The 19,148-nt window shown below is 39.1% G+C and overlaps 1 protein-coding gene across 1 annotated transcript in view; it reads right to left on the bottom strand.

Annotated features, from left to right (window-relative positions):
• Nucleotides 1–981: 981 nt before the first annotated feature.
• The window catches only part of LOC109422051 (myosin regulatory light chain sqh), a gene marked incomplete at its 5' end in the record, with an annotated part of 30,146 nt that continues 11,979 nt past the window's right edge, over nucleotides 982–19,148 (bottom strand). Inside the window, 1 exon segment of the mRNA XM_019696686.3 lies at nucleotides 982–1,913. Coding sequence (XP_019552231.1) covers nucleotides 1,358–1,882 — 525 coding nt within the window. The 3' untranslated portion in view covers nucleotides 982–1,357.

Genomic DNA, 19,148 nt, shown 5'->3' on the forward strand with positions numbered 1-19,148 from the left:
TTGCTTCATGCTTACAGCAAACCTCGACACGAATTCTATCTCTTCTTCATTTCTTCTTATTCTCGCTTTTAGATCATTTTAGCTGCCAGTGCTAAAGCTATGCGGGGTGGGGGTAAGGTACACTCTTATAACAATTCAATCGAAAGTGAGTATACGACACAAACAACAATCACCTAATTTTGGTTTACCGAAAGCTTCTGAGAGTACCATAATGTAGCGCGTACCAATTGCTAATAAACGTTACCTTATTTTAGTTATCTGGAACGCTCATACTGAAGTTTTGCCGTGATTAGTTCAGCAATGGGCATCCAAAGCAACACCTTTATCTGCAATCATTCTGGTAGTGATGGTAGTGAAGCTCTTACATGCGTCTATGTTGGAACACAGAGCTTCAAGGGGTACTTGTAACGACAGTCATTCAATACAGATCACAGCGCCTCAATTTCACTGGAAAGATTTATTTAGATCGATAATTATCATCTGGAAAACAAAGAAATATAAGTCAAAAGTTCAAATAACATAAAGAAAAACCACTACAACCTATCAGTTCCAATTGCTCCGACCGGCACGCAACCCGTATCTTGCGGTTTGCCATCTAGTGTGTTACCAACCACCGTGTAAAATGCTGATTTGGATCATCGATCACGACCAGCTCAGGTTTCTATTTCGTAGCTCTTCGGTTTCTCCTCTGCGTATCCGAAGGATCACAACTTACCTGCGGAATTCTAGTTCCACGACACACTCTTCTTGACTGTGATGGTCACCTTGGAAGTGTTACGATTTACCAAACTGCCGGTTGGGACCAACGGAGCTGATTGCGTTTCATCGAACCTAATTGGGGCAAAAGGATGTTAGTGTTCTCCCTGTAAAATCACGTTTTGTACACTGACACAACCAAATTCTACTTACATAAAATCTACGAGTCGTTTACTACCAGAAAAAAAGAAGGGAGTGTTCGGATTGAATGAGACCCCCATCGTATCCTTTTCTTACACGGTATTAAATATATTCAAAAATGTATCTTGCGATTCAATAAGAGATAAGTGATATATTCTGGTTTGTTTTCTCCGAAACAATTTAGTTATCATAATGTACTCGATCCCCACTAAACTTGGTTGCTCACGATTGCGATAGAACGAAATAAACGGAAGGGTAAATGCTACACTTTTTCGATGAAGAATACTGACGATAGTTTGAACTCCAATTGGAACACAGGAAAGAACAGTTGGAAAGATTGCGTCGAAAAAAGATGGAAAGATATAGGATAACTACTAGCTAAACAATTAAGTCGTGCACGGAAACAGAAAGACCGGATCCACAAACATAAAAAAGCCCAAAAACAAATCGAAACAATAAATTACTGTTCGTCCTTGTCCTTGGCTCCGTGCTTCAGGATTCTGGTGAACTCAATATAGTCAAACATGGTGTTCTTGATCGGCGCCTCGCGGAACATCTCGTCCACGTCCTCGTCGGTGAACCGGTCGCCCATCGTGGTCAACAGCTCCCGCAGTCGTTCCTCGTTGATCATGCCGGTGTTGTCCTCGTCGAAACACCCGAAAGCGTTCTTGATCACATCTTCCGGATCGGTTCCCTGCAGCCGTTCGCCGAACAGCGTCAGGAACATGGTGAAGTTGATCGGCCCCGGCGCTTCGTTCATCATACCGTCCAGGTACTCCTCGGTCGGATTCTTGCCGAGCGAGGCCAGCATGTCGTGCAGGTCTTCCTTCTCGATGAAGCCGTCGCGGTTCTGGTCGATCATGTTGAAGGCTTCCTTGAATTCGGCGATCTGCGCCTGGTCGAACATGGCGAAAACGTTCGAGGTGGCACGCTGGGCGCGCTTCTTGGTCGTTCCACGACGGCCGGCCGTTTTGCGGGAAGACATCTTTGTGCTGGTTTGGTGTTTACGGGGCTATCTGGAATGGTAGAGAGAGGAAGTGATTTTGATTAGTATACGAGTGAATCTGCTTCTTCTTCTCTCCGGATAGTTTTTAGAGAAGATCGGGTAATTAGTTGTTTTGCAACGGAAGATTTCCGCCAATTACGTACATCCTTTGTAAAACTAGAAAGACGAAATAAGTCATGTAACCTACAACTCAACAAGACTGTTACAGGCAAGGATCGGTATATTCGCCTCAATCCATTCATATTCACTCATCTTTGCTAAAGCGAATCGAGAGAGATGCAGCAAACGGATTGTCGTGATGAAACACCATGATGAACCCCATGACTAGTAAGACGCAATGCGCAAGTTGCTTGACATGGATATTCGTTGCCGTTCGTAGCAGTTTGGATCGCAAGCGAATAAATGAATGGCGAATGGTGAAGAATGCTGATGAGCGATCGAAGCGGCTATTATCATAGCTAGAAGTTCGGCATGCATACATTTTTAGTGTATTGTTGTTGAAATGCTAGATTGGCAAAGAAAATAATAAACATTTTTGAAAACTTCAAAAATCGTATGCACAATATCACTCGTATCTCTCACAAATCGCATCACCGCTCGATCGCTTGCGATGCGAATGCGGACGAATGAGTAATTTCCAAGTGTGGCTTACCACCGTTCGCCGGAGTTTACTGTCGTCGCTGACAAGCAAACACACAAACTAAAGCGACAACCGTTCGCTGTTGACTATCTTCGAATGTGGAAGAAGATGAAAAGTGGAAATCAGGAACCCTGGAGGTAAACGAAACATAAAACCAAAAACGAGCAACTACCCAAGTAACCACAAGCATTATATCATTGCACGAACTAGACTGAATATCAACCTTTGAAATGCGAAATGCAGTAATTCCACACTTGTAATGCAATAATCCTTCAGATCGCCATTATCAATGCAATGATGCATTACATTTTTGTTTACATTAGGGTGTATTAAAAACTGATATACGATAGTTCAATAATTCAACACTGCAAAAACTGAATAAATGCAATGTACAAAATAGCAAAGTTTGCTCTAACAATACAATTGTAAAAGCTTGACTCTAATGGTAAACAAATGAAATCAAGAAGAGTGAAAAACTTTACTCTAGCGGTCATCAACATTTCTTGTTCGACTCCCGACCAACTTAATCCCCGCTTGAACCACCGATCGACGGCTTTCTTCAGCAAAACCTTTTTAAAAATTACCTTTTCTCTTTTCTATTGGCTGGTTATCACATGCTAATGATGATGGAAACCACAATTAGCATGTGAGCAGTGTGCGAAGGGTGTTTTAATTTTCTTATTTATATTGATTAAATATATTCTAAAATGCATTACCGTATGTATTTATCAGTGATTATACGAATATGTTTACAGGGATTCTATTACATATGACATAGTCGCACTCTACTGCAATGATTGAGACAGAAGAACATTCTCCTTTTAGTTAATGAAATATCTGTTGTTAACACTGCAGCAGAAACGATCCAAGGTGCCAGGGCGTATGGAACTCATCTAACGGTCTTCAACAATTCTGGTTCGACTCCCGACCCGGCGGCAAAAAAAATTATGGTTAAACCATTCATGTGTGGAAGCATTAGTATCGTCGATAATGAAGCGGTGCTAAAAATAGATTTTTGTTTTGGTTTTTCGTGTTGCACGTATTTAGCATGTGTAAATGCAAATGTACAGCACATGCATTTATGTTACTTTAGTAATGGCAGTCAACGTGCTGCAATATGTGGCATTAATTTGATTTTAGTGGGGCCCTTTTCGACTTTAATATTGCTTCAATGGGGTGTTTAAAGTAATGCAGCATGATATTCACAATTTTAAATATAAATATATAGCAAAATTGATGCACTTATATACGGCTTCGTGGTTACTTGGGTAGTTACCCATGAAGAAGGCACGAAACCCCAGGCAGTGTCGGAACGTCGGGCAAATTATAAATCTCGTTTTCTCACATTAGAGATTGCGAAGCCTTAATGTCAGATAAAACGTCTCAGTCGATCCGCTCAAAAATTGACCTTTCCAAGTTCCAAGTTTTTGTACAAAAAAAAAACATTGGGAAAACAAGGCAATAATCTTAGCATTAAAAACAAACTCTAAAATTATTCAGACATTTTTTAGGTATTTTCAATCTCTCAAAAGTATCTTCAGAAATCATAATAAATTGCTCCTGGCGATGATTTCACAAAATCTTCTAGGGATGTATTTAGAAAATTGGGAATTCCTCTAGAATTTTTTTACAGAAATTTCCAGAAGGGTTCCTTCAGAAAAGATTCCAAAGATTTCCTCATTAGTTCCTTCGTGAATTTTTTAGAACACCCTCAAGAGACACCTTTTCTTGGATTCCTGCGGAAAATTTTCCAGGGATTTTTTCAACAATTTGTCCAGCGATTCATTCGAAAAAAAATCCCAGGGAACCTCTTAGAATTGCTTCCGGAATTGCTTAAGAAAGTCCTCCAAAAAAATAAGGTTTTCGTAAAATCTTCAAAGGATTCCTTCAGAAATTCTTCTACAGATTCCTTTAAAGACTTATCCGATTCCTTTAGAAATCCATCCATGTATTATTGATGATTGATTTGAATCTTTAAGAAAATCTTGCATGGATGGCTTCAGAAATTCTTCCATGAATTGCTTCAAAATTTTCTTATGTTACATCAGAAATTGCTTCAGAGATTGCTCTAGATTTTTTTCCATGAACTCTAGACCAACATTTGAAAAGGGCGTAACAGCCATTGCGAATTTCTGCTTCTCCCGTCCCTCCTAGGGTTACCCCCCATTATTCATGAAATCTTTTACCAGTAACAGATGAATCTGACTCCCCTCTATCTGCTAACGGGAAAAGTTTGCATAAAAATATTGAAATACGCCAAGGAGAGACGGAACAAGTGAGAATTTGCAATGGTTGTTCCGCCCTTTTCAAATGTTAGTCTAGAACTCATCTTAAAAACCTTCAATGGACTTCACCATGTTGTTTTAGAAATCCCTCCGAAGATTCTTTAAAAAAATCTTCCACAAATTGCTTCAAGAATCCCTTTAACGAATAGGGTGACAAAGCGTATTACAGGGTGGCCACAGACTCGGGAAATTCGGGAAATGCGGGAAAAAGTCGGGAATTAAAATTCATGCGGGATTAAGTCGGGAATTTTGTTTATGATCGGGAATTTTTAATATATGTGTAATTCCCACAGAATGTAAACCCAAACCTAGATTAAACACTTTACTCATTTCAAATCCAAGTTCTTACTCAATTTCATAATTTTACTATACTTCTATCCTCTCCTCCAAAGCCTGACGAAGAAAATTACAAAATCCAAACATTTGATAATGGCCATTATTGGTTCATCTCAGGACCCACGCTTTACTTCCCTTCCGATATTCTTCCAAACTCATAATGTCGGGAGAGGGATTTGCTCTCAGGTCCTCGGCTTGATAGTCACGTGTTTTAACCATCACACCAGGTCCGCTTCTCAGTGGGTGATTTCTTGGTTGACAGAGATTATCTGGATGATAGCTTAATATTGTCCGGATGCTCTGAACAACGATCAGCTCTTATATTTAGGCACATATTATAAACCACAATTTTGAAAAAAAAAAATGATTCGATTTGGCTCGCAAAAAAAGAAATATTTTTGGTAGAAACTTTCTGAATGATTTTAGCAGAAATGTAAAGAAATACATCTCCAAAGTTTTTCCACAATTTTCACCAGAAATGAGGGGTGGCATACCCCTCAGGGGTAAAATAAATTTGATGAACTTTGAAGAAGATTTTCGGACTAAAATCATGAAATTAGATTGTTTCCATGATAGCTTCCGCTGGTATAGTCTGAAATTTTCCCAACCTGGGTCATGTTTCATTGATACAAAAAAGGATTTTTTTGTAATATTCTTAATTCTTAATGGTATTTTTAGCGAAATTTCATAGTTCATAGATATGTTTCGCCGAATTTCCTGAATTTTCTGATTTTATCAGGGTACTTCCTTGGTTCCGAGACCATGAAACGTGAAAAAATCAATATGTATTCAATTTTTTTGCACCTGTTTTGGCCAAACTGTGTTGGCCCTTTCAGCGTATTTTTCCTGAAAACTACAATATCTTTCAAACAAAAAAAAAAACGGACAACAGGTTCAAAAGTTATGATTTTTATTTGTATTGGAAAATCTTGATATTCTAAATCTAAAAACTGGTCACTCAAATTGACTGGAAAATATTGTCTTTGCAACTACTGACATAAAAATGGAAGCAAAATTACAAGACTGGATTCCCTGGATTTTTATGGAATCTTTCAAAGTATCTCCCTCAAAATTTGAAGAAAAGCTACTGAAGGAATTCCTAATGTTATTAAAATATGAAAAGCTCTCTTTAAGACAGAAGTGTAAATATTGTAGAGGTTTTTATACCTATTTCTTGCGAATCTCAGGAATTGCCTTATGTCCTTCTTGGAACTATTCATAGAAGCAATTCTGTAGGATTTTCTTGCGAGAATTGTTACTGAAATCTAGAAAGTTAAAAGACAGAAGAACGTTTCAAATATTGGAAGAATTTTAAGCCCATTTCTTGATTTCTTTCAGCCTTGAATGGAAAGTTAATCAAATGCTCTGAATAAAACTTAATAATGGCTGTAGAGGATTTATTTAAACTCATACAGCAATTTGATAAAAAATTTGATACATTTTTGGATTTTGCGTTATAACTTTTTTGAAAAGCTGTATCCACTACTCATCAGTTTCCACTAAAAATTATTCACGAGTTTCTAAGAGAGTTCTTCAAAACTCAGATTAGAAATTAAGTCAAAGTTTTGTTTTTCAGGGACTGAGGATTTCTGTACAAAATCAACTACAAATTGTTCATGAATAAAAATCCTCAGATATTTTTTTTTAGGAAAATTACTCCAAGAAATTTATCATAGTTATCCCCAGATTTTTTAAATAAATCATCAATTTACATAAAATAAGAATTGGAACTACCTATAGGAATTATACCAGAATTACATTCCATCATTCACATCTTCAGAATTCCCGTGATAGCGTAAACAAATCCCTATAAAGAATTCACCAGAGTATACTCCATTTGTTTGTCCTGATTTGTAATTGGAACTTCATCGTGTATTTCATAGCCTTTCTAAGATGGCTGAGCGCATCACAGTGGTGTAGATCACGTTCAGCGAGCCTGTCTAAGTCATATTCACTCCAACATCCTACTAGGGTCAAGGAGTACACAAAAAATCTTTTGGGAATTCCGATACAAATAAATTCAAATAGGGTGCGGGCACCGGTTTTGGCCAGTCTAAGGGAAATCATTTTTATAAAAATAACCAATAATCCTATGAAAACAACCAATGCGTCAAAATAAAGTTTTCAATCTATATTTTGAAGGAAAAATGCAGAAATCATGCCAATACTTGATTTTTGTATTGAAAGTGGAACTGGCCAGCTCTGCCGCAGTTTTTGCCATATTCTTAAGTTTGGTTTCTATTTTGGCCAATCACGTGTATTTATTATGGGAGTGGCCAAATTAAAAGCACCCTGGCCAAAATAGATATATGGTAGCAGATTTTTTAAGGAAATACATATATTTTTCTTCCAGTTTTTAATCAAAATGTGTGGTTTTCACAGCTGTAATCATCATATTGTATTAGGATCTACTAGTAAAAAATAAATTTACGTCGATTTAGATCGCAACAGGCTCAATACCGCACTATGGCCAAAACTCCGTGTTTACAACAACGATATTGATCAGATGATCGTACTTGCCGGGAATATTGACCGTCAGCAACCAGGGATGTCGCCACGGGATCGGTTTCGTTCTTGCCGGGGAAGACGGTCCGTAATCTTGCAGGTTAACCCATTTCCGCCCAGTGATCTATTTATAGATCAGATGCCTCGAACGCCCAGTGATCTATTTATAAATGTTCCCGAAGGGAAACCAAAATTTTTAGAGCGGCTCAGATTTTGTAGCAACGCTTAAAACTGTAATTTATTAATCATTCAATTTACATTCTTATTCTATACAAATACAAATACTCACAAGAAGTGGTTTCCGATTTTGTTTTGGGATGACAATGGGTGCAGTTACCCTAGCTTGATCGAGTGCGAATCTAAAGTACAGTATTAACACGATCAATTGCAATTAATACTCAAACCGTTTCTGCTAGTATTGTCATGCAATTACTTACAGTGGATGCGCCGGAATGTGGACAGCTTTTCTATTTCCCTTACCGGTGTTTCCCAGGTACCTGGACTCGGATCAGACTGGCCACGGCTACGAAATGATTTCGAAAGTAATTACATAAATATTCCACATTCGCTACTAATTATTTTCTTTTTTGAGTTCTCACCGTATTGTCAATAATCACACCGATTTTTAGAATTATTCTCGCCTTTGAACTCACTAAACTTTCCGAGATACTTTCACTAAATTAACGCGCTTTTGAACAACTCAACTTATTTGGCTGATCGGTTTAATGCAATGGCGAAATATTCCTATCCTCATAATTAGGGACAATGGAAATTCGCGGAAAAATTTCTCAAATTTCGAGGGCCAACATTGCGAATTTCGCGGCACCATATTTTTGATCGTATTGTTAAAGAAAACATCAATTTTGCATGCGAAACGAATAATTCACTTGAATTTTATGAGGCGTAATCATAAATTTACAGGGAAAGTAACAAATTTAATGAAAAATTGGAAAAGAAGTCGATGTAAAATGTATTAAACTTTTAAATTATTTTACATTGGTAAAATTTATCAGCCAATTCTTTTTTTTAATTTTAAAATAAGCGAAACTTTGAGGTTATTTTCTGAATTTTCTCAGATTTCGTGTCATTTCGCGGGGTTTCTTAAATTTCGCAACCATTGCCCAATTTCGCGGATTTCGCGGCTTCCGCGAAATCGCGAATTTCCATTGTCCCTACTCATAATCATCATCATTGTATGTTTTTATTTACCTTCTCGCTTTACTACACTTCTACTACACTACTACTATCGCACGCGAGCTGTCATGCTGCGGTGGTTATGTTGCGGCTAGACCGGTACATGTTTTAGACCGGTCCAGAAAACTACAAAAACTTATATCCCTGCGGCGTTGTAACAAGTAACTTTTGCGATAACTGCGGAGAAATGAAGCATTTTGGAAGACTGGTGTCTTCAGCAAAATTGTTGAGAAGATCAAGGAGTCTTCGATAGCACGTAATTTAGTACGTATTCGCTCCAGTAGGTGGCACTAGTGATCACGAAACATTGTGCTTTGACAGGTGTTTCGTCAACAGCCATTGCTAATACTGTCGCCTTCGTATCTTGAGAGTCAGACTACATAGAAAAAAATTATATTCAGCAAAGTTGATCAGGACATCAAGAGCTATCCGATAATGAACTAGTTGGTTCTAGGTTTATCCGCTAGGTGGCGCTAGTGAGTCCTAAAAAATTTAAACCTCTGTATCTCGAGAATCCGACTACATAGAAGAATTTCGTCTTCGGCATGGTTGATCAGGACATAAATAGCTATCCGATAGTGAACTAGTTGGTTCTAGGTTCATCCGTTAGATGGCGCTGATGGGCTCTAAAAAAATAAACCTCTTTATCTCGAGAATCAGACTACATAGAAGAATTCCGTCTTCGGCAAAGTTGATCAGGACATCACCAGCTATCCGATAGTGAACTAGTTGTTTGTAGGTTTGTCCGCTAGGTGGCGTTAGTGAGTCCAAAAAAATTTAAACCTATGTATCTTGAGAATCCGATTACATAGAAGAATTTCGTCCTCGGCAAGGTTGATCAGAACATCAATAGCTATCCGATAGTGAACTAGTTGGTTCTAGATTTATCTGTTAGGTGGCGCTAGTGAGTCCTAAAAAATTCAAACCTCTGTATCTCGAGAATCCGATTACATAGAAGAGTTTCGTCTTCGGCAAGGTTGATCCGGACATCAATATCTATCCGATAGTGAACTAGTTCGTTCCAGGTTTATCCGTTAGGTGGCGCTAGTGAGTCCTTAAAAATTTAAACTTCTATATTTCGAGAATCCGACTACACAGAAGAATTTTGTCTTCGGCAAGGTTGATCAGGACATCAATAGCTATCCGATAGTGAACTAGTTGGTTCTCGATTTATCTGTTAGGTGGTGCTAGTGAGTCCTAAAAAAATTAATCGTCTGTATCTCGAGAATCCGACTACATAGAAAAATTTCGTGTACGGCAAAGTTGGACATCAACAGCTATTCGATAGTGAACTAGTTGATTGTAGGTATGTCCGCTAGGTGGCGCAAGTGGGCTCAAAAAATTCTGAATTTTTGTATCTTGAGAATCAGACTACATAGAAGAATTTCAATATCTCGTCTTCGACAAGGTCGATCAGGACATCAAGAGCTAACCGATACTAAACTAGTTGGTTCTAGGTTTATCCACTAGGTGGCGCTAGCGAGTCATAAAAATTCTTAATTTCTGTTTCTCAACAACCAGAGTACATAGAAATATTCTGTCTTCGGCAAAGTTGATCAGGACATCAAGAGCTATCCGATAGTGAACTAGCTGGTTCTAGGTTTATTCGTGAGGTGGCGCTAGTGAGTCCTAAAAAAATAAATCTCTGTATCTTGAGAATCCGACTACATAGAAGAATTTCGTCTTCGGCATGGTTGATCAGGACATCAATAGCTATCCGATAGTGAACTGGTTGGTTCTAGATTTATCCGTCACTAGCGCCACAGTGAGTCCAAAAAAATTTAAACCTCTTTATCTCGAGAATCCGTTTACATAGAAGAATTTCGTCTTCGGCAAGGTTGTCCGCTAGGTGGCGCAAGTGGGCTCTAAAAATTCTGAACTTCTGTATCTCGAGAATCAGACTACATAGAAGAATTTCGTTGATCAGGAGGACATCAAGAGCTACTCGATAGCGCACTAGTTGGTTCAAGGTTCATCTGCTAGGTGGCGTTAGTGAGCCCTAAAAATTCCAGACATCTGTATCTCGAAACTCAGACTACATTGAAAAATATCGTCTTCGGCAATGTCGGTCAGGACATCAACAGCTATCTGATAGAGAACTAGTTGATTGTAGGTTTGTCCGCTAGGTGGCGCCAAGGTCGATCAGAACATCATGAGCTATCTGATACTGAACTAGTTGGTTCTAGGTTTATCCGTTAGGTGGCGCTAGCAAGTCATAGAAATTCTTAACTTCTGTTTCTCAACAACCAGACTACATAGACAATTTTTGTCTTCGGCAAAGTTGATCAGGACATTAACAGCTATCCGATAGTGAACTAGTTGGTTCTAGGTTTATTCGTTAGGTGGCGCAAGTGGGCCATGTGAGTGCTAGTGAGCCCTAAAAATTCTGGAATTCTGGATATCGAAAATCAGACTACATAGAAAAATTTCGTCTTCAGCAAGGTCGATCAGGGCATCACAATCTATCCGATAGTGAACTAGTTGGTTCAAGGTTTTTCCGCTAGGTAGCGCTAGTGAGTTTTAAACATTCTTAGCTGCTGAATCTCGAAAATCAGGCTTCGTAGAAAAAATGAGCCTTCAGTAAAGTTTATCAGGACATCAAGGGCTAATGGATAGTTTACTAGTTCATTTTAGGTTTAACCGCTAGGTGGCGCTAGTGAGCCCTACAAATTCTGAACTTCTGTATCTCGAAAATCAGGCTACATAGAAGAATTTCGTCGTCGGCAAAGTTGATCAGTACATCAAGGGCTAACGGATAGTGAACTAGTTGGTTCTGGGTTTATCCGTTAGGTGGCGCTAGTGGGCTCTAATCATTCTAAACTTCTGTATCTCGAGAATCAGACTACATAGAAGAATTTTGACTTCGACAAGGTCGATCAGGACATCCAGAGCTACCCTATAGTGAACTAGTTGGTTGTAGGTTTGATCGCTAGGTGGCGCAAGTGGGCTCTAAAAATTCTGAACAAATATTGATAAAGTAGTTTTACGATGAAATAGAACTGCATGGCTGCTGATTGAACCATGTCTCGTGTCCGTAGAGGACCACCGGTCGTATTAGCGTTTTGTACATGGTGCATTTGGTGCGTAGGTGAATCTTTTTCGACCGCAGTTTCTTCTGGAGCCCGTAGTAGGCCCGACTTCCGCTGATGATGCGCCTCCGAATTTCTCGGCTCACGTTGTTGTCAGCCGTCAGTAAGGATCCGAGGTAGACGAATTCCTCCACCACCTCGAAAGAATCCCCGTCTATCGCAACATTACTACCCAGACGGATCCGGTCGTGTTCGGTTCCGCCTACCAGCATGTACTTTGTTTTTAAGGCATTCGCCACCAGTCCGACCTTTGCTGCTTTGCGTTTCAGGCGGGTATACAGCTCTTCACCCTTCCAAATGTTCGGGCGATGATGTACATGTCGTCCGCAAAGCACACAAATTGACCGGATTTTGTGTAAATCGTTCCCCGGCTGTTGAGCCAGACTCGTCGCATCACACCTTCCAGAGCGATCTTGAAGATTGAGTTGAGAGTCCGTCACCTTGTCGCAGTTCCCGGCGAGATTCGAATGAACTGGATAGTTCACCGGAAACCCTTACGCAGTTTTGCACACCCTCCATCGTTGCTTTTATTGCTGTGTGCGTTCAAGATGCAAACGGTGCCCAAATGCGCTTCAAACGCGGTAACACAGTGTTACCAAAGGCAAATTAGCAACCATATCCAAAACCACCGCCAACCTAGGATGTAAATGCTCCCACTGACATCGGGTTACTTGTTAGAAAATCTTACCGCATTTGGTGTTCCTGCATTTGATATTTGCGTTTCGAATGCACACAGCAATATCAGTCTAGTCAGCTTCCTAGGAAAGCCGTTTTCGTCCATGATTTTCCATAGCTCTGCGCGGGAGAATGAGATGAGCAGAACGCTCATAAGGTCCTTTATAAAAATGAAACATAAACCAAGCTCAAAGAACAATTGCAAATATTTGGAGTTTTCGAATGACGAGTGCTAAGATAACACAGCGTAACAAAAATTAGCTTTTGGTCTGTCTCAAGAGGAAACTTATGTGTCTCTGACAGATTTTGGGCCGCTGAATCCGAATCCGGGCTCAGATTTGCTCCATCACGTCACAATTTTGAGCTATACCTCAATTTATAGGGCAAAATATGCGATTTTGGGCTTTTTTGACTGCAAGTTATTAAGCATGGAAATATTTTTTTCAAATTTGATGGTTTTGAGCGATTTTTGTTAGGTACAATATTTCCCATACAAGTCACCCTGCAAAAGTTGCATGCAAGTTTTCATACTAACATAAAATGCTTAAATCTATCAAATTTGATTAGGTAAAACGAAATATTTTGCATGAGTCGTTAATTTAGATGTTAATTGACCAATTAACCTTTTGATTGCTTAAAAAAAATATTTCCATGCTTGATGGCTTGCAGTCAAAAAAGCCCAAAATCGCATATTTCGCCCTATAAATTGAGGTATAGCTCAAAATTGTGACGTGTTGGAGCAAATCTGAGCCCGGATTCGGATTCAGCGGCCCAAAATCTGTCAGAGACACATAAGTTTGCTCTTGAGACAAAAAAATGTTGCGCTGTGTAATCTTTCGCTCTGTACTAGATAACGGTGTGTGGCGGGAGAGGGTGAGCCACGTGCTGGCAAAGCCAGAGGGATACGGTGGGCAGGATATACTACTAGAATGCCGAATGTCAACCCACAGACAAACAGACGTAACACTCTGATATTTTGCATCGTACACCGATTTAACGGTCTATTTGAAAATTTGATAGTTGGCCAACTGACCACCCGTGGCGCTCGCATCGTTTTTGCTCGAGTTTGACGTTTGCCCACTACCGCCACCTAGTTGATGGTCGGCCAAACTCAGTCCTTTTAGTATTGGGCGAACATGTTTCCATGACTATGATTTGATTCGAAAAATGTTCGAAGTGTTACGTCTGTTTGTCTGTGGTCAACCCATTATATATAGAAATTATTAGAATTATGCATATTGAAATGCCTAAAAACTGTTGAAAACTATCCATTTATAAGCTACTAGCAGATTGTTTTAGTTATTACTAATGTAATCCATTTCTCGAACATTTCAAACTGTAACTTTTTTATTAGGAGAATATCAACTATGATCAGTCATCTAAAATAGATTTACATAGCTCATAGTAATAAGGTAGCTGCGCAAAAAAAAATTAAAAAAAAAATTTTCAACGTTTCACGTGAATATGCCCCACTGTGTATTAAAACAAAAATTTCACCGTAGATTTCCGTTTAAATGACTGCAATAACTTTCTTTTATGGGGTTGAGATACTCCAGAAAAAAACAGACATCTACTGTGATTGTGGCATAATTCGGGCGTTAATGGGTTAAGGGTTTGTTGGTTTCGTTTTCGGGGACAAATGTTCGGGTAAGGTTTATTCTTATTCAGGTTTGGGATAGTTTCTCTAGCTTCTGTTTCTCGTGAAAGTTTTTGAAGTTATGACGGTTTTCGCATCGCCACCTATGCTTTTTTAAATCGTTACATCATAACCTCGTTGCTATCCGCAACACTCCGTACTGGCCAAAACTGAAGCTTCTACCCTATGGGTTTCGTTACAAGACCTGAGGAATAAAAAGCGAACTTCAAGCACATGTAACATGTAGAATTGTTTTGGTACACGCAGAAAAATAAATTGTAAACACAATTAAATTCTAGTTCAAATCAACCGATTATTCAGTTTACTATAGCGACAAACTGATTTCTAGTTTAAACTGAACTGTTCTATTGCTTGATAATACAAATATATTCATTTGTCGAAATTTTTGACAGTTTGTTAAAACAAACAGAGATATGGTATTTTCAACATGAAAAAATGGATTGATTGAAACGACTGCACTTTTGCCACTAACAAACCCGGAATGTGATTGTGTTGGTGACGGCAGCAACTGCGGCAGCTCGGAAATCTATTTTTAGACCGTCGGTAAGCGGATGGGGAGGAGAACGACTAAAAAAGACAATAAAGGCGAAACCGATCAACTTTTTGTGGATGCTGTCGTGAGTACCTGCGCGTTATCCATCACGGCCAAAGCTGCACTTGGAAGTTGGCGTGATGGATTTGCTACACCTTCTTCGTTGTGGTGATGTTGAGGTAAGCATTTTAGAGCTGTGTGAGTGCTTTCGGACCATGTTTATGGTTTTTATTTTGTTGAAACGAATGAAATTTTCGACATTATATGAAATGATGGTAATCGGTTGTTTTTATCGATAAACTCTAAATGAAAACAATAAAATATAACTTTGGAATAAGTAAATTCTCAGTTTGAAAATCAACCATGCGTTTTATTGTTTTAAACAAGCGCCATTTTTCTGCGTGTATGTTTTAACGTCTTAGAAAAATTACGTAACTGTCCCAGTATGATAAAGACACTATAAATATCCCACTAAATTTTACAGATCCACTCAAAGGTTTGGATTTTGGAATGTTTTGTATGCTCCAAAAGCACATGGAGAAAAGTCGGGAAAATTTAAAATCAATGCGGGAAAAAGTCGGGAAAAATGCGGGAATTTCATTTTTGATTTTGTGTGGACACCCTGTTATTATCGGCAGGTTTGTTCTCTTCGTCATGGGGGGACCAAATTTGAGTTAAAAAAAACATGACGAAGACAACAAAACGGCCGAAAATACGTAAGTTCCTCTATTTCAGAAAACCAGAAATTTAGAAAGTCTCCAAAGTTATCTTCTCTAACTCTTCCAGGAATTCCAAAGAACATTTTCCAGCGATTCATCCTTCAAAGTTTTTATTTCACTTTTAGAATTCATGGATTCTTCAAGAAACTCCTCCAAGAATTCTTTCAAATATTTCTTTAGGAAATTCTTAAGATATTTCTCCAAAAATTTCTTCATAAATCTACTAAGGATTCATTTAGTTATTTAGATTTTTTTTCCAGAGATTCCTTCTGAGATTTTTCCAATGATTCTTTTGGAAATTCTTCCAGCGGTGTATTCAGAAATTCTTCCAAGGATTCCTTCAGGAAATTATTCAAGAATTTCTATTGAAATTCCCGAAACAATCTTGACATATTTTTTTTATGGATTCCTGCAGAGATTCATTCATGATATCAGGAGTTCCTACAGAAATACTTGCAGGAATTCCTACAGATATTTCATCAGGAATTCCCGTAGGTGTTCTTCTATGTATTTTTTATTGCTTCAAAATTTCCTCTAGGATTTCCGTCCAGGACACCTACAGAAAATTCTCCATAGACTCTTGCGGAAATACCTTCGGAAATTTTCTCCAGCAATATGTTCTAGGATTTTTCATAGGATTTACTTTAGAAATTTCTGAAGAGACTTTTCTAGAAATATTCACAGATGTTTATCCATATGTTTCTCAAGATATTCCCCAAAAACGTCTAGGAATTTTAATTCGAAATTCCTACAGAAATTCATTCGAAAATATCTCAACAGATTCTTTTTGGAATTCCACTAGGTGTTTCCCAAGGATATCTTTAGGCATTCCTCTAGGAATTTCTTTAGAAATTGCTCTTTTTACGAGTGCAATAATTTATCTCACACTCCCATGTTCATCCTATTCGAAAACAAGCGATTACGGCACCGATTGATTCTGTTCTGTGTGCACTGTGATTTCTCCGCTATGATTCTTCTGAACGCCGGGCACCTTAGACCTCCCGTTGAGTGCTTGTTGTTCACGGATTTCTCGGAACAAATCAAACACGTGGGTGGACTCGTGTGGTCTTGTGGCTTATGGCCACTTGTGTCCTGGTTCCAGACACCTGAAAGAAATCTCCGGTGGCTCGTGCAAGGTCAGTTGACATATTGACCAGCCCACCTCGAGCTTCCATAGTTTAACGGACCTTTTCGCGTCTACCACAGGAAGCTGTATCAAGGCTATCTGTGTCCCTGACGGGCTCTTCCGTAGCCGAACGCCTACGGTGACCACCTGCACCTCGCACTACTGCCGCAGTGCCGTGGCGAGATCTTCCGCGTCACTGATCTCATCTAGGTTCTACACCTTCACCTCCGCTGTAAGAGCCCTCACCTCGACACCCTCGTCAAGGACCTTTTCCGCCAGACTTTTGTAGGCGGCGCTCCTTGCGCTCCTTGTCGCGCTTGACCTCATTTCACCAGTATGAGTAATAATACTGCGCACGGCTGATTCTAGATCTATGACCTTGGCGTCGCCCCTCATCGTCTTCAAGAATTCTCACTACTTGGATTGTGCGGTCTTGATGGCAAGCACGTCGCCCTTCTCGCGCTTGGTATCTACCCTCCTATGTCTCTTAGGTTTGGTGTTCGTACGCTTCTGCATATCCAGTGGTTTCTTTTTTCTCTTCTTCCGCTCAACTATGGTCCAAGGGAGAACCCTCTCCCGGATCCGCCCTAAATTGTGGTTACTGAGGACATAACAATGGTCACAATCCCCCACCACCCTTCCCAGGTTTCCGGGGCACCTGGCTGGGGTCCGACTTACCGTTTGCCTCCAATCGCTTTTACGAATTCTTGGCAGTCGCATCCGCCGCACGCTTTGGGTCACCCGCAAAAGCGAAGGCCTCCGTTTGGATAGACTTCGGAAAATGCGTCTTCGTGGGTTTTGAAGCTACTGCAGTTTCCATGGAATTCATCGTGGAATCAGTGAAACAATTCATGGAGGAATCTCTGTAGGACAGAGGTTCCCAAACTTTTTGCTACCGCGGCGCCTTTTGAAATTTTCAAAATTTTCGAGGCGCACCAACAACTTTTTACAAAGAATTTTAATAATTTTAACTCCTTCAATTCAAAATTTCACATATAAATCGTAAGAAATGACATGCTTTTTTATAATTAAAAAAAAAAGAAATACTGCTTAAAGATTCTCAGAACTTAACACAAACTTTAGATTGCTGAAGAATTGCATTGCAAAACTTTGAAATTTAAAAAACAAGTACGTAGATTACCAAATTTATGGGAAAATAGATTGTATTCGGAACTAAAAAAACTCAACTCAACAACTCAAAAAAGGCAGTTTCAGAATCATGCATGAAATCGGCACATAAATTGTCGCAGATTTTTTTTATGATAAGGAGCTGAACCAGTCTAAAGGAGGAAATCTCAATCATAGAGACAAACTAACAAGTTATGATAGTGATGTAAGTAAAAATGTCGTCCCGAAACGTTTGTGACAGCACGAATACCTGGAGATTGACAGTAATTATATATGACAGTATTATGGAAAGAACTTCAAAACAGTTTCTTGAAATATCTACTTTGAATTGCAAGCTACATTGATAAAATCGAAAACTAAGCCGAATCATAAAAAGTCCAACAATTTGAGAGTCTTACAAAAAATTTCAAAATTCCAGAAATATAAAAATTTTGTAAAAATCGAAATGTTTTATGAAGGTTTTATAAATTCCGGAAAACATTCGTTGACTTTGGAATATTTACTATGTAATTGAAAATTTAGAAGAGAGAAAACCCCATTGAATGAGTTTCTTTTGAAGTCTTCCACAAAAAAGGCAAAACATTGGTATCGAATACAAAAAAGGGTTTGAGGTGACACTAGTTTTACAAAACAACACAAAAACAACTAAACATATATTTTGCCTTCAATATGTAATAAGAGTTTGTTCTTTGTGTTTTGGCCCAAGAGCCTGCGGCGCACCTGAGAGATGTTCACGGCGCACTAGGGCGCCGCGGCGCACAGTTTGGGAAGCACTGCTGTAGGAAATCCTGGAGGAGTCCCCTGAGGAACATCTAGACAAATTCCTGGTGGAATCCCTGGAGGAATTCCTGGAGGAAACCTTGAAGAACTCCCTGAAAGAATCCCTGGATGAGTCCTTGGAGAAATCTCTAGAGGCATTCTTGAAGAAATTTCTGGAGGAATTTCTAGATGAATTCTAGCAGAAATGTCAGGAGGAGTTCCTGGTAAAATTCCTAGAGGAATTTTTGGATGAATCCCTGGCGAAATTTTTGGAGAAATTCCAGAAGGAATTCCAAGAGAAGTTTTTGGAGGAATTCCTGAAGGAATCCCTGGATATATTTCTGAAGAAATCTCGTGAGAAATTCTTGGAGGAATTTCTGAAGGAATACCTGGAGAAATTCCTGGAGGAATCCCAGGATGAATTCTTGGAGAAATTCGTGGAGGAATCACCAGAGAAATGCCTGGATAAATGTTCGAAGAAATTCCTTGACAAAGTCCTGGAAGAATTCCTAGCGTAAAATCTGGAGGAATCCTTAGAAAAATTCCTGGAGGAAGCCGTGGAGGAATCCCTGAAGAAATTCGTGGAAAAATTCCTAAAGG

Source organism: Aedes albopictus, unplaced genomic scaffold (assembly GCF_035046485.1).
Source record: "Aedes albopictus strain Foshan unplaced genomic scaffold, AalbF5 HiC_scaffold_119, whole genome shotgun sequence".
Classification (NCBI taxonomy): domain Eukaryota; kingdom Metazoa; phylum Arthropoda; class Insecta; order Diptera; family Culicidae; genus Aedes; species Aedes albopictus.